General features: G+C 30.9%; 5 protein-coding genes across 5 annotated transcripts; 1 reads left to right on the top strand and 4 right to left on the bottom strand.

The window, feature by feature from the left end:
• Positions 1-372: 372 nt before the first annotated feature.
• LOC130448041 (U6 snRNA-associated Sm-like protein LSm1) lies at positions 373-1,855 on the bottom strand. The gene is made up of 3 exons (XM_056785197.1): positions 1,640-1,855; positions 1,401-1,585; positions 373-1,347 (listed from the first exon to the last, which is right to left on the bottom strand). Exons 1-3 carry the CDS (start codon positions 1,695-1,697, stop codon positions 1,174-1,176), a joined length of 417 nt encoding a protein of 138 aa, XP_056641175.1. The 5' UTR covers positions 1,698-1,855; the 3' UTR covers positions 373-1,173.
• A 483-nt stretch (positions 1,856-2,338) lies between these two features.
• LOC130448039 (NEDD8-activating enzyme E1 catalytic subunit) lies at positions 2,339-4,534 on the bottom strand. Its single transcript, XM_056785194.1, has 3 exons — positions 3,534-4,534; positions 2,886-3,482; positions 2,339-2,828 (listed from the first exon to the last, which is right to left on the bottom strand). The coding sequence occupies exons 1-3, from the start codon at positions 3,831-3,833 to the stop codon at positions 2,394-2,396; spliced, it is 1,332 nt and encodes a 443-aa protein (XP_056641172.1). The 5' UTR covers positions 3,834-4,534; the 3' UTR covers positions 2,339-2,393.
• LOC130448037 (sphingosine-1-phosphate lyase) lies at positions 4,512-8,567 on the top strand. Its single transcript, XM_056785192.1, has 9 exons — positions 4,512-5,210; positions 5,263-5,478; positions 5,627-5,835; positions 6,927-7,163; positions 7,454-7,682; positions 7,735-7,954; positions 8,015-8,161; positions 8,217-8,337; positions 8,389-8,567. The coding sequence occupies exons 1-9, from the start codon at positions 5,057-5,059 to the stop codon at positions 8,500-8,502; spliced, it is 1,647 nt and encodes a 548-aa protein (XP_056641170.1). The 5' UTR covers positions 4,512-5,056; the 3' UTR covers positions 8,503-8,567.
• A 323-nt stretch (positions 8,568-8,890) lies between these two features.
• LOC130448038 (probable cysteine--tRNA ligase, mitochondrial) lies at positions 8,891-10,741 on the bottom strand. Its single transcript, XM_056785193.1, has one exon. It carries the CDS (start codon positions 10,489-10,491, stop codon positions 8,944-8,946), a length of 1,548 nt encoding a protein of 515 aa, XP_056641171.1. The 5' UTR covers positions 10,492-10,741; the 3' UTR covers positions 8,891-8,943.
• A 1,379-nt stretch (positions 10,742-12,120) lies between these two features.
• LOC130448457 (uncharacterized) lies at positions 12,121-13,316 on the bottom strand. The gene is made up of 4 exons (XM_056785854.1): positions 12,963-13,316; positions 12,794-12,913; positions 12,608-12,740; positions 12,121-12,556 (listed from the first exon to the last, which is right to left on the bottom strand). Exons 1-4 carry the CDS (start codon positions 13,195-13,197, stop codon positions 12,280-12,282), a joined length of 765 nt encoding a protein of 254 aa, XP_056641832.1. The 5' UTR covers positions 13,198-13,316; the 3' UTR covers positions 12,121-12,279.
• Positions 13,317-13,424: the final 108 nt, after the last annotated feature.

Here is a 13,424-nt window from a genome sequence, read left to right as displayed (position 1 = left end):
TGATCACAAATTTCCTTATATAATATTAAAATAAAAAACAAACAATCGACACAATATGATTAGAACATGTCTTAATTCTTGTATTAAAGGTAACTCTCACTCTTTTAAAGTCTGCAATAACAATTTCTTGCTCTTTCCTTTGAGAATCTAATATATCAACGACAGAAACCTGAATTAACAGGAATTCTCCCTCTTTTACCGCATCCCACATTACAATGAAAACACCTCTCGGGATCTTACCATTTTCAGTCCCGACCAACAAAACCGTTAAATAATTTTTTAAAGCTTGACAAGATATTTCGAAAACTAACTTTAATACTCTCTGTCCAAAGTGTTAGAAATTTTAATCTGATACATTTAAAAATAAAAAACTTTTCCATGGTATTCTTTATTACTTGTTCTAATTTTGATTCCATCATAAGTATTCTGGAAAACTGTTGGGGAGGTAGTGTACATTTATGTCAAATGGATAACAATCTCACTATTTCAAGTTTAATTGTAGAGAAATATATTGTCATTAATTGGAATTATTATATAAATATATATCCCACATCCGCTAGAATAGTGTCATTAGTCAAAAAATTGGAAAATCTCTTTTATTATACAAGAAAACCGAAAAATCTTATCTTAAAAAATGTAATATGAATAGTTACTATTGCGGTAACTTTGTAGGTTGATGAGTTATCTAATGAAAACACTTATTACTTGATAGTTTGTTTTTTGAATTATGACACTATTTGAGGGGATGCGCGATATGTTGTAACAAAAATTAATTTAAACACCGCAAAATATAAACCACTACTACAACAGAATTATGCTCAGCATGTTTGGCAAACAATTTTTAAAATATTTTCACTTTACAACACAAAAAACTGATTTCTAATATACCACTGTATTAGCAATCTGTAAAGTAATTACATTGAGCAAATTTGTTGTTACTATTTCCTTTTATTTACAATTTTACATAGTCCAACAGTTCTAAAATCTATTAAGAAATCACAAGTGTAATGTCTTCTCAGCTTCCACTGGTGGGATGGTATCATTAAGTTCCTTATCAGATTATTAGGATGGTTCCTAAGCCTTAGAGTGTATAATGCGAATAAAAAAAATTATGATCACGAATTTCCTTATAATACATAATAAAATTGAAAACAAAGTATTGATCAAATATAATTAGAACATATCGTCATGAGTTAGTTCTTGCATTAGACGTAACCCTCTCTCTTTTAAAGCCTGCGATAACAATTTCTGTTTTTCCTGTTTCAATTCTTGCTCTTTCCTTTGAGCATCTAATATACTATCCACGGAAACTTCAGTTAACGGCAATTCTCCCTCTTTTTCCGCGTCCTATATTATAAACTAAAGCAGTATATTTGATAGTTTATTAATCTGTAACTTACTATTTCTCCTAATAAAACTACATTTTCTCCTCTTACAATGAAAACGCCTCTCGGAATATCACCATATTCAGTTCCAACGTGTATACGTTCGATAGTTTGATGTAAAACTAAATTCGCAAATTGATCTACACTTCTTAAGTATCCTATTAAAGTTCTTCCATCTCTAAGTAACACCATTAATTTTTCTACAATATAAACAAGTTAAAATGATTTTTTTTCAAAACTTTTTTTTGTATTACTATCGAGTTCATCTAATAAATGAGCTGTACCCTCCAAATCTGGTTTATTTAGGTTCATATTTATAACTAATTTCAAATATAAGACAAAAATATAACACCAAATAGAGATAGACAATTTTTCTTCTTCTATTTTATGATGCTGCCTTGTCAAAGAAGGAAAATCTAAGCTAATACGTCTTTATTTCCGAAAGAAAGTAAAGTGTAAATTGTGACGTCAGATGACAATCTTGACAGATTGGTTAAGTAGATCGTCCTATTCTATGTGAAAAGTTCTTGAGATTGAAGTGCTTATGGTCACAGTTTGCTCTCGATCCTATCCAGGTTTAATGAAATATTATAATGCAAGAAGTATGTGTGTATTCATACTATCCGTAACAGTTTCGATCTAATTTCATTCCAAATATGAATGCACATATATTTTTTCAACTAAATAATTTATCAAGCAGAGTTCGGACCAAAGCGCGAATCCCGAATCCGAGGAAATCCCTATTATAATAGAGACAATTCTGTAAGTGTCCAAAATCGGTTCAAATACTTGTAACATCTACAATATGCGAATCTTGATTAGGGCTGACTACCTTTTGGATCAGTAATTCCCAAAGTGGTCCATGCGAACCCCCGGAGTATAAGATAAGATTCACTATGACTATGTTAATTTAAAAAAAATGGAGGTGCAGAAGTTGCAAAAATAACAAAAACAATGGTTTAGTTTTATTATGACAAAAAAACAGATCTATTTATAAAAAATAGTAATTTATTTCATTTCAACATCATCTACCGAATATTTCAACTTAATAATCAAAGTAGTAGGAGAAGTTACATCAGCAACTAAAATATCCTGACCATCTTTTAATCCTAATTCTACTAAACTTTTATTCAAATTATCCCTGGTGCGTTCCTCGATACTCTTAATGGTAGACATATACAAAGTTTTATTTTTTCCATCGATAGTTGTAGTTAAACCAGGGCTTTTCATCTGATAAGAAGCACTTTCTGACAATAATTCAACCAAATGTTTCAATTTCATTGTATTTGGATCTTTAATTTCCATTACTTGAGGGGTTTGAGAGCATACTAAGCAATCAGGATTACGTTCAGCTTCATAAGTGTATGTGTAAATTCCATCAACGTCATTAAAAACCATGTAATTGTTCAAAGGCACGCAGCAGCTCGTTGCTATTTTAAACACCTGAAATTGTTTTTACCACATGTCAAAAATGTTTATAAAAATTAAAAATGTTTTTACCTCTGTTGCACATACTCCAGCTATTACTGCGTTAGTAGAAGCCACTGCTGGTATAATGTGTTTAATGACTCCTTGAACAAGTCTAAAAGTAATTCCGGGTATGTTAAATTGATGTGCTCTTTCTAAAGATTTCTCATATACCCAGGAAATGTGCTGAGGATCATCTCCGTCTAAACAAACATTAAATGGGTTTTCCCTGGGCCACATTATCACTTTTACATATTCTATACAATGTTCAGGTAACCTTGGAGTGTTTGCTATAGTACACAATGGGTAATTCACTTGAGGGGGATATAAGTCTAAAGTGCACTCAACACATGCACTCATGCCTGGTAAAATAACTCTTGCATTGCCTTTAAATCCCTCAGTACCTCCATCTACCATAGGAATAACAGATTGTTGATCTAATACATCATCCTCATAATTTAATAAAGATATCAACATTCCATTAATCCACCTCCTGGCTACTATAGAATCTAAACCACACACAATAATATGGAACTGTCTGTAAAAATTTTCATCAAAATCTTGTATTTTGCAAAAATGTGGTGTAACTTGACATCCTGGTATTTTTTTATTAATAAAAGCAGCTGCTACCTGGAATTAATAATTTATTTTAAACTATAAGTTTATTATCTTATGATTTACCTCAGCTTTAGAGGATCCTATATCTTTATGTCTGAATAAAAATTGTCTATTTAAATTTGACAAATCTATTATATCCATATCTATAACGTGAATATTTTTGAATCCCATTAACGCTAAGTCTTTTAATAATTCACAACCTAATCCACCTGCTCCTACAACTAGTATTTTACAGGAAGTCATAATGAAATCTAAAATTTCTGAAGAAGGTTCAAACTCGGGGTGACTGAATGGACCTGGTCGTTCTAATACTTTCCTTAAATGACTCCATCTTTTTTGATTCGATTCCGGACCTTCTGACATAGTTACCTTAGTTATTTTTCTAATAAAATCGTTTATATTCACTTTATTTGATTATTTGTAATTTAAGACTGTCAAAAAAATATTTGAGTCGATGCACTGAGGGTGCATTCCACTAAGCACTCATGACAATCACGTTCACAACCACGATCTTTTCGGTTCCACTTAGTCCACTGCATTATAATCGTAAACTCATGAGAATAGATTACGAGACTTTTGAGCGTTGAGATAAATATTAACGAATGGAAAACAGAAAAAATAAAGCGAAAGCTTTAAGAGTTATATTATAATTTCAAGTTACTGTATTTTTTTGTGTAGTGCTTAACTAATTTACATTACAGTAAAATCAAAATATCTTCTGCGGCGACAGTGAAATATTTGGTATGCATCACAAGAATGCTTCCCTTGAACAGGGATGTCTTGAAGTATAGTCATGACGTTATGAGTCCCGCGACCAGAACGATCGTAGTCGCTATGTGGAACGCCTAAGAGTATTTTTGGGCGCCGTGAACGCTTAGGTTTGTTTCACACTTACCCGACTGTCGTCTAAACGATGTCGTGTACACGATACTATAGAGACGAAGAGTATACGAGAGACTACTCACTTGACCGACAAATGTCGGGGTGAGTTAAACGACATCCGACTGTCGTGCTATTGGTGAGGAAAAGCCGACACCCCCCAGTCGAGAGCCGATGTCGGCAGTGTCGCAATTTGCTATTATTTCTACTTTTCCACGCAGAATTGTGAAACAAGCCTTTAGTGGAATGCACCAAGAGTTACCTGTCAAATATAACAATTTTGTGGGCAACTGTTAAAATAATAAATTAAAACTTCTAAAACTAAAAACTTTATTGTTCTAGTTATAAATCTTCATTTTAATAAAATATAACGTAATTCCTACGACAACAATATATTAATATCATTTAAGTGAATTATTTTTGAAAAAATTATTGCAGAGCTGGCAACAGTGACAATGACATAATTTCAAACCTCGGTTCAGAATATAGAAATCTTACAAATTTCACATTTATGTACTTTGTTTATTCTATTTTTAAATAAGTGTATGGTTCCAAGGTCTACAACTAGTTTATATAGATCAGTTTGTAATCAAAATTAACCCTTATCTTATCTATTAAAATACTTAAGAGTATTTGTAAGGTGCTTTTTCTTTGTCATGCTGTATAACATTTTAAACTAGGTACAACAAAGCTATTTTGTATAAACTATGGATATAATTTTTTGGCCTATAACTAACCATGTAAAAGCTACAATAAACAGAACATTTGAAGGACGAGAGGCTTGGCAAATAGTATCCACTTCAGTTACTACGGTGGTAGTAGTTACAAACCTCTTTAGATTTCTGTTTCAAAAAGAGGAGAGTAAGTATTGCATAATTGTGGGTAACTACACGAATAACTGATTATATTCAAGATATCATTGAAAGAACAAAGAAAACTGCTTTTAAATTACTAAGGAAGATTCCCTCGATAAAAAAGAAAATTGATGAGGAATTGGAGACTGTTACTAAAAATTTCGAAGACAGTATGAAAAATAAAACGAAAGATTTATTGTATATAACTCAATTACCAAAAGAAGGGATGGGAAAAGAAGCTATTTTCAAGAGTTTAGATGAAAACTTAAGTTTAGGTAAGTATGATCAAATATATTGTTTAAAGCTTAATTTTTTATTTTTTTTATAACTTTTGATGAGAAATTGTATTGTAGTTTTCAGAGGATTGAAGAAGATTTAGAAAAAAAAGTAGGTAGTTTACCAATATTTATGTGATTGTTTTAGGGAATTATGATTGGAAAGGAGGTCAGGTTTCTGGAGCTGTTTATTATTTCAATCAAGATTTAATCGATTTAGTTTCTGCTGTTTATGGAAAGACATCTTATACAAATCCACTACATCCGGATTTATTTCCTGGTTTATGTAAAATGGAAGCCGAAGTTGTGAGAATGACTATTGATCTCTTTCATGGAGGGCCAGATGCTGTTGGATCAGTAAGTTTAATCAATATTTTAGAAATTAAAGTGCATTAGAATATAGTATGATTGAAGTATCAATTTATAATTTGAAAAGGAATATCTTAAACTAATTTCCCTTACAGTATCTAATAGATAGATAGAATACAAACCAATAATAATATTAGTTTTAGTTCTGTTCCAAATAGTTTATTAATCTTATAAAATCAGTACAAACATTTTTTTATGTTGTATAATGCCGGTCATCTTATAGTGTAAAAGCATATTCCCTTTTAGTCTCCTTGCTTTACTTTGTAGAATGTTGTCTGAGAAGTATTTGTCAAAAATTTTATTTTCCTCAACTACAAAGTCGAGTAAAAACAGTTAAAATAACTTTATGAGTATCTGTTGATAGATGTTGCCATATATTTTCAGCTGTTTGACCTCTCTATGTGCTAGGCTCTAGTAGGATGTTTACTGAATTGTAATCTACATCTTGGACCAGAACCCTACTGTGGCCTCAAGAGATACCACATCAATAACAAACTGAATCAAAAGCAAAATAATCATATGGAGTCTTACCGGAGACATTCTAAAATATTCATAATGTGAAGAACTTCTCAAGATGACCAGAAACGACATGAAACTTGTTGTCAGTCTTCTGACAGGTAACTGCTCCTATCACCTCAAATCAATGAGCATGACAGAGGACTACATCTGCAGATTCTGTGAGCAAGGCATAGAAACAGAAAAGGCTTAAGTAATTTAAAGGAATATTACTAGCACCTAGGAAAGTGGGACACAAGAACCCTCAAAAATAGCGTCCTTTGGGAGGAGTTTATGTATTTGGAAGCAGAACAATAAGATGTAGAGGAGTCTTGTACAAAACATCTTGTAGGTGTAGTTCCCCAAAAGGGATTAATTTTTTGTATAATGTTTATCTATACTTTAAAATGATTCATAAAATTGAATATTGTTATACGGATTTGGACAAGTTGTTTATATTCAGTTTGTTGTGTAGAGATGAAATTTCCGCTATTTGATGACTAGCATTTTAAATTTTCTTAAAACTTGTGTTTAATAGAATAATAATGAAAATATTGCTTAATATAGGAATTTTATATTTATAGATGACGAGCGGTGGTACTGAATCAATTTTGATGGCCTGTAAAGCTTTTAGGGATTACGCTAGAGACATAAAAGGGATTACACATCCAGAGATAGTAGTTCCAATTACTGCCCATTCGGCATTCGATAAAGCAGCGCAATTTTTTAAATTAAAAATCAGATCTATTCCAATCGACCCTCTTACTTGTCAAGTAGATCTGGTAAAATATAAAAAAGCCATCAATAATAATACAGTTATGGTGAGTTTTTTAATTTGTTACATACACCCAGTGGCGGATTTACAGATTTTCCACCTGTAGGCTATTCATTTGAAGCCGCCTCTACTGATGTATGAAATTCGATAACTTAGTACATAATTAGAGACAATGTAGAGATTTTTAAGACTTCTCCATGTGAACAATAATTTTTTTAAAAATTTTGTAAATCTGACCAAAATATGCCGTCCTAAGCTTCAGCCAGCTGCTAAATCCTCCACTGATCATTCCTATTTAAATTGAAGTTATTTTTATTGATTTTTGTTTGAAATTAGTTAGTAGCTTCTGCTCCAAACTTCCCGTATGGTACTATGGATAACATCTCCACCATATCTGAATTTGGTATTAGATATGAAGTACCTGTACATGTAGATTCGTGTTTAGGAGGATTTTTGAGTTGTTTTATGGAGGAAGCCGGATATCCCATTCCTATTTGCGATTTTAGGTTACCTGGAGTTACAAGTATATCTGCAGATACCCATAAATATGGTTATACTCCAAAAGGTTTGTTATTTATTGAATGAATTATAAAATTTTAAATCTAATTTTCACTTAGGGTCTTCGGTTATAATGTACAAAGAAAAAAAATACCGACACTATCAATATACGGTTTCAACTGAGTGGCCTGGAGGTGTGTATGGTTCCCCAAGTGTTAGTGGATCTAGACCTGGGGGTAATATTGCCGTTTGTTGGGCAGCTATGCTAAATTTTGGTAGAGATCAATATGTGCAAGCCACTAGAGAAATTATTCACACAACTAGATATATAGAAAAAGGGTACGTGAGAAATTATTTCAAATTGAGGAAATGGAAATTTGACATATTTTTTGTTTTTAGATTGAGAAGAATGAAAGGAATTTTCGTTTTTGGAAATCCGGTAACTAGCGTTGTAGCTATAGGATCAAAAGATTTTGAAGTTTATAGATTGTCTTCTGCGCTCGAAGAAAAAGGTTGGAATTTAAACGCTCTCCAGTTTCCTTCTGGGTATGATTGAATAAATTATTTTATGTATTTCTGTATGAATAAATTTTTATTTCAGTCTCCATATATGCGTAACCAGACAACATACCCAACCTGGAGTCGCTGATAAATTTTTGGACGACGTTAGAGATTGTTTGGATGAAATTTTAAAAGATCCAGGATTACCTGTAGAGGGAAAGGTACTAAATCATTATTTTTGTTTTGAAAAACTGTAATTAATATTTTTACAGATGGCCATATACGGAGTAGCTCAATCGCTGCCAGATAGATCTATAGTTGTAGATTTCACTAGAATATTTTTGGATTCAATGCTTTACACACCAGTGAAAGAGATTAAATATTAAGATGTTTGATTTTCTCGTTTTGATTATTGTGAGTGATTAAATAAATACATATATCGAAATTCTTTTTAATTATATTTGCTTCCTATCCTTTTCAAACTCACATACTAAAGACAATACTCAAATCATTTTTATGTCGGTTTTGTTCTCTAAAATTATCAGTACTGTAGTAACCACTAATTTAGATTTTCCTTTTGTACCTTCCTTATCAAATAGCATACATCAAGAGCGTTTTAAGCTAATTCATCTTCCTCAGCTTTACTTCTATTTGTCTGATATGTTAATCTCTTCTATATCTTTGTATCCCATTTCGTAATCTATCATTTTGGCAATATTGATTATTAATTATCCTAAAGTGATTGGTAGTTGGGAACAATTTATAACGACAAACTTGAAAAAATGTTCCATTTATATATACACAACATGAACAAGTCACTATTATTCTTATTTTAAACTCCAAGAAGAAACTTTTCCGTGATCTTTGAAGGTTACACCACAGTCTTTGGCTTTGCTTCTAACATTATCGCAAAGTTTTAGTAAATTCTCATTTTTATTAGCTAAACCTATAGTACGCACTTCTTTCCTAAATTCACTTAAAATATCTATAATATTACTAGAGTCATTTGAAACTCTAATGCTATTATTCAAATTTAACCCGAACATTTCTAAAATATTTGTAACAAAGTTCCTAACACTTAAAACTGAAACAACACCATTTTTACCACTAGAAGATGTTGATGAATATAACATACTGTTCGTAGTCGACGCTAGTTCATTTAAAACTTTTATAACAGAAGGAGTATCGAAATTATCACATAAAGCATTATGAATATTATTCTTACTTCTATTAATCAACTGTTTTATTATATCTTCGTTAATTGTTGCTTTTAGAAACCCATCTTTAAACTCGTTACAAGAATTAATAAAATTCTTAAAATAATCATAATTATTTTTTGCAGTTGACATTAATTTTTCACTATATTCCATGTTATGTTCATAACGAGACATAATACAACTCATTCTAAATACATCTGCCAGTGTTTTTTGCAGCATGTCTTGAATTGAAATAGTATTTTTGAGAGATTTGGACATTTTTTCCGTCTTGTTAAGCTGTAAGTGGCCTGTGTGAATCCAATAGTTGACCCACTGTTCACTGTTGTGGAAAGCACAGGATTGAGCTTCTTCGTTTTCATGATGTGGAAATCTCAAATCTATTCCTCCAGCGTGAATATCAATATTTTCACCGAATATTGATGAAGCCAAAGCAGAACATTCAACATGCCATCCTGGTCTACCTCTACCCCAAGGACTGTCCCAAAAAGGTTCGCCATCTTCTTTTATAGCTTTCCATAAAGCAAAATCTAAACTGGACTTTTTTATTGTAGATAGTTTGTTAATTTCATCTTGATTGCCTAAATTTTGTAATTTACCGTATTTTTTAATGCTATTTACATTGAAATATACAGATTTATCAGTTGCTATGTATGCTCGATCATCTTCAATAAGTTTTTCTATAAAACTTATTATTAAACGCATATTTTGAGTAACTTTCATTATAATGCTTGGTTCTGCAATTCCTAATTTTTCCAAGTCACTCAAAAATTCTTTTTCGTACTTCTCTGTTAATTCATTTATATCCACGCCAAGTTCATTTGCTCTCCTAATTATCTTATCATCAATATCTGTAATATTTAAACAACTGATTATATCATATTTGAAATAATCTTTTAATATTCTCTGTATTATATCTAATTTAACATAACAGCTTGCGTGCCCTATATGCGAAGAATCATAAACTGTGGGTCCACAAGTGTACCAAGTAATACGATCTTTGTTTTTCAAAATTAAAGGTTCTTTTCGCCTTGTCGCGCAATTATAGACATTAATTTCCGTTTTAAAGCCTTGAGGAGATATCCAACAATGAGTTTTACGGATTAACTCACAATTTCTCTTATATTTTAATAACAAATTTAATGTTGATTTCCAAAACATTATCGTAGATCTGAAATACTAGGTTATGTTTCTGAAACTAGATGTGACAGATTAGATATTAATGTATTAAGCGCGTAATACATTATACGACGAATCAAATAATTATCATCTTTGTTCTTGCTTCATCTAAATTCCGACTATAAGGGCTCAATCAGATGATAAGGAATAGACGTGCATCACGACTATTGCAGAGCAAAGTGTGCCAATCAGCACATTGATACATGCGTCACCGAAATCCAGTGCGTGGCTAGAACGTGTGCGTCATGAACATAGACATGTATTACTTTGTCTATGGTCAAGAAAGTGCCAAATGTCACATAGTTCAGTTTGTAATTTGATGTACTATTTGTTTATTGAATAATGAGTGTTATAATATATAAAAGTACCAATTGTAATTAGAACTGATCTAGAAATAAATTCTCAACCTCACTTTAGAAGTATGTAAAAAGTGTCATTTGAATAATTCATGATATTAATGTATGTTTTTAGGTGAAATTGATATTTTTATGAGTAATTAAAAACATTTTTTTTTAAATTCTCTCTGATTTTGTTGTTTTCCAAATAATAACTGAATTTGTTTTTGACGCAATTGGCGTGGCGAACGTAATATCTCCACTACGTTCACATGATAGCGGAAATAATTTCAAACACAATAAAAAAATTATTTCAATAATATATTTAATTTCATTGAAAAATAATGATCAGGAATCAAATCACAGTAACTTTTTATTATGATTGATTTTCATTCAAATATTATTTCAATAATTTTAGGTTGATTTTATCAAGCAATTTGCAGTTTTTTCGGTTAGGTATAAAAAATACCAGTGAATTATGGTTTTTCGTAATGAAAACAAGTTTTTAAAAAACACTAACAAAATCTATGTTTAAAAATACAAAACACTGGTTCGCCAGAGGTTTACCTGCGCAGACAGATCGGATCGGATGACGTGTAAGGCTTACTTAAGTGTACGTGATCAATGTAGATTATTAGGTAATCTAATAAAACAACTGATCTACGTAAAAATGGCGGCTGCGGGGTAAGCAATCGATTGTCTCGTATATACTCGTTAATTTTTTTTTGGTTTTCCAGCTAGTGAGAGTTGTTTTCTTTGTTGAGAGGGCCCTTTTGATAATTTTTAGACTTGTTTCAGTGGAATTAATGTAGTTAAAACTACACTTTATAAAATTTACAACACTTTTATTTATGTTGTGAATAATTTACATTTTTTGGATATTAATTTCCACTGTTGCGTTTAACAAATCGAGTAATTTTTAAAATTTCAGTGTGATAACCTAATGGCAGTACACAAGATATTTACCGCTTATCTACACTAAGCACACACTGCTTAGTCGAAAAAAAGAAGCCACATTTCCCGGAGGAAATTTAATACTTCCGCAAGTAGTAGCTCTTTAAGAACCTACTTCACAATTAAACTGGAAATAATATCTAAAATCAAACAACCACACAGAAATTTACGCCATAAGGATTTGTTTATCACATGGCGGCCATTTTTAGATGGATCACCTGATTTTGACAATTAAAATTAACATAACCTCAAAAAATAACATGTTATATTGGTAGCTTACAAATTTTATTGTAGCACAGATGAACAAAAAATATACACAAAATTCACTTTTAAACTTTATTTTTGTATTTAAACATCAAAATTTCAATAAAATGAAGTAAAACTAAAAAAACTGATTCTTTTTACACTAGAACAGAAACGTAATAAGCATATCTGTTGATGAACAATAAATAATTGATAAATAAATATTCTCTTGATTGTATCAAATGTAACTGTGGTCTAAGTTAGAATTACTGGATATTATGATAGACCCAATTATGTCAGTATTTTTGGTTGTGAGATCTAATTCTTCACAAATACCATTCAACACATTATCCAGTTTTAAAAGTTGTTTGTTTTCGAATTTATGTAAAGTACATAGAATTGCATCAAGTTTCATACGAATATCTTCTTTTACTTTATTTTGGTACTCATCTAAAAATCCATCTTCAGAATTCACCTCATCCATGCTTTCAGACCCATTAGAAACTTCGGATTCTCTGTAAATCCAAATTTTTCAAATTAATAATTATTCATTTCAATCTACTTACTTTTCTTCGAGATCATGACCATAATGTGTTTTTACTCTAGCTACATAAAGATCACCATTGGGATCTTCAATGGTTTTCACGTGACTAATACAAGTCCACGATTTTTTTTCGGAATCAAATTCGAAAAAAGGACCTTTAACAAAACTTATTTATATTCCTGAAAATCAACTGTAAATTTATTTTTACCATTTTGGTTGCATATATATTTTATTATTCCTGATTTTTCACCTGTTTTAGTTTTATCGTCGAGCATAATGTAGTTACAAGATTCAGAGATTTCAATATTTCGTTTCCATCTAATAAAATCTAAGAAAAAATACAAGTAGGTCGAACCTGATTGAAAGTTTTCACTTACCATTGTGGTTTTTGAATGTTAATTCTTCCCTTTCTATTGGAACGCCATGCGTGGTTTCTAAATGATAAATTAAATCATGATTTATGTTATAGGAATTACCGCAATCTAAACATTTATATTTATTTTCGTCGTAAGTGAGTGATTCTATAGAGGTTTTGTGTATTTTTATCATATGATTTTTCAAGTTTTTCGGAAGCGTAAACTTTTTATGACACAATAAACATATGTCATTCATATTTTAAATGAAATTTGATAATTTCGACAAATTCTGAAATATTTTTCAAAAGCACTATTCTTTGTTCTTAAATTCCCTTAAGTCACGTGGCTTACTGTCAATGTTCAAAATGACAGATCACGTCACAAATTTACTATGTTGCCAAAAATATCTTTGATCTCAAAAATAGTATATACATGAGATGAATATTTAAATACTTTTTCGCCTGTAGATTTATGACGTTGAAA

Source organism: Diorhabda sublineata, chromosome 8 (genome assembly GCF_026230105.1).
Source record: "Diorhabda sublineata isolate icDioSubl1.1 chromosome 8, icDioSubl1.1, whole genome shotgun sequence".
In the NCBI taxonomy this organism is placed as follows: domain Eukaryota; kingdom Metazoa; phylum Arthropoda; class Insecta; order Coleoptera; family Chrysomelidae; genus Diorhabda; species Diorhabda sublineata.
This window is presented reverse-complemented; position numbering and strand designations above follow the sequence as displayed.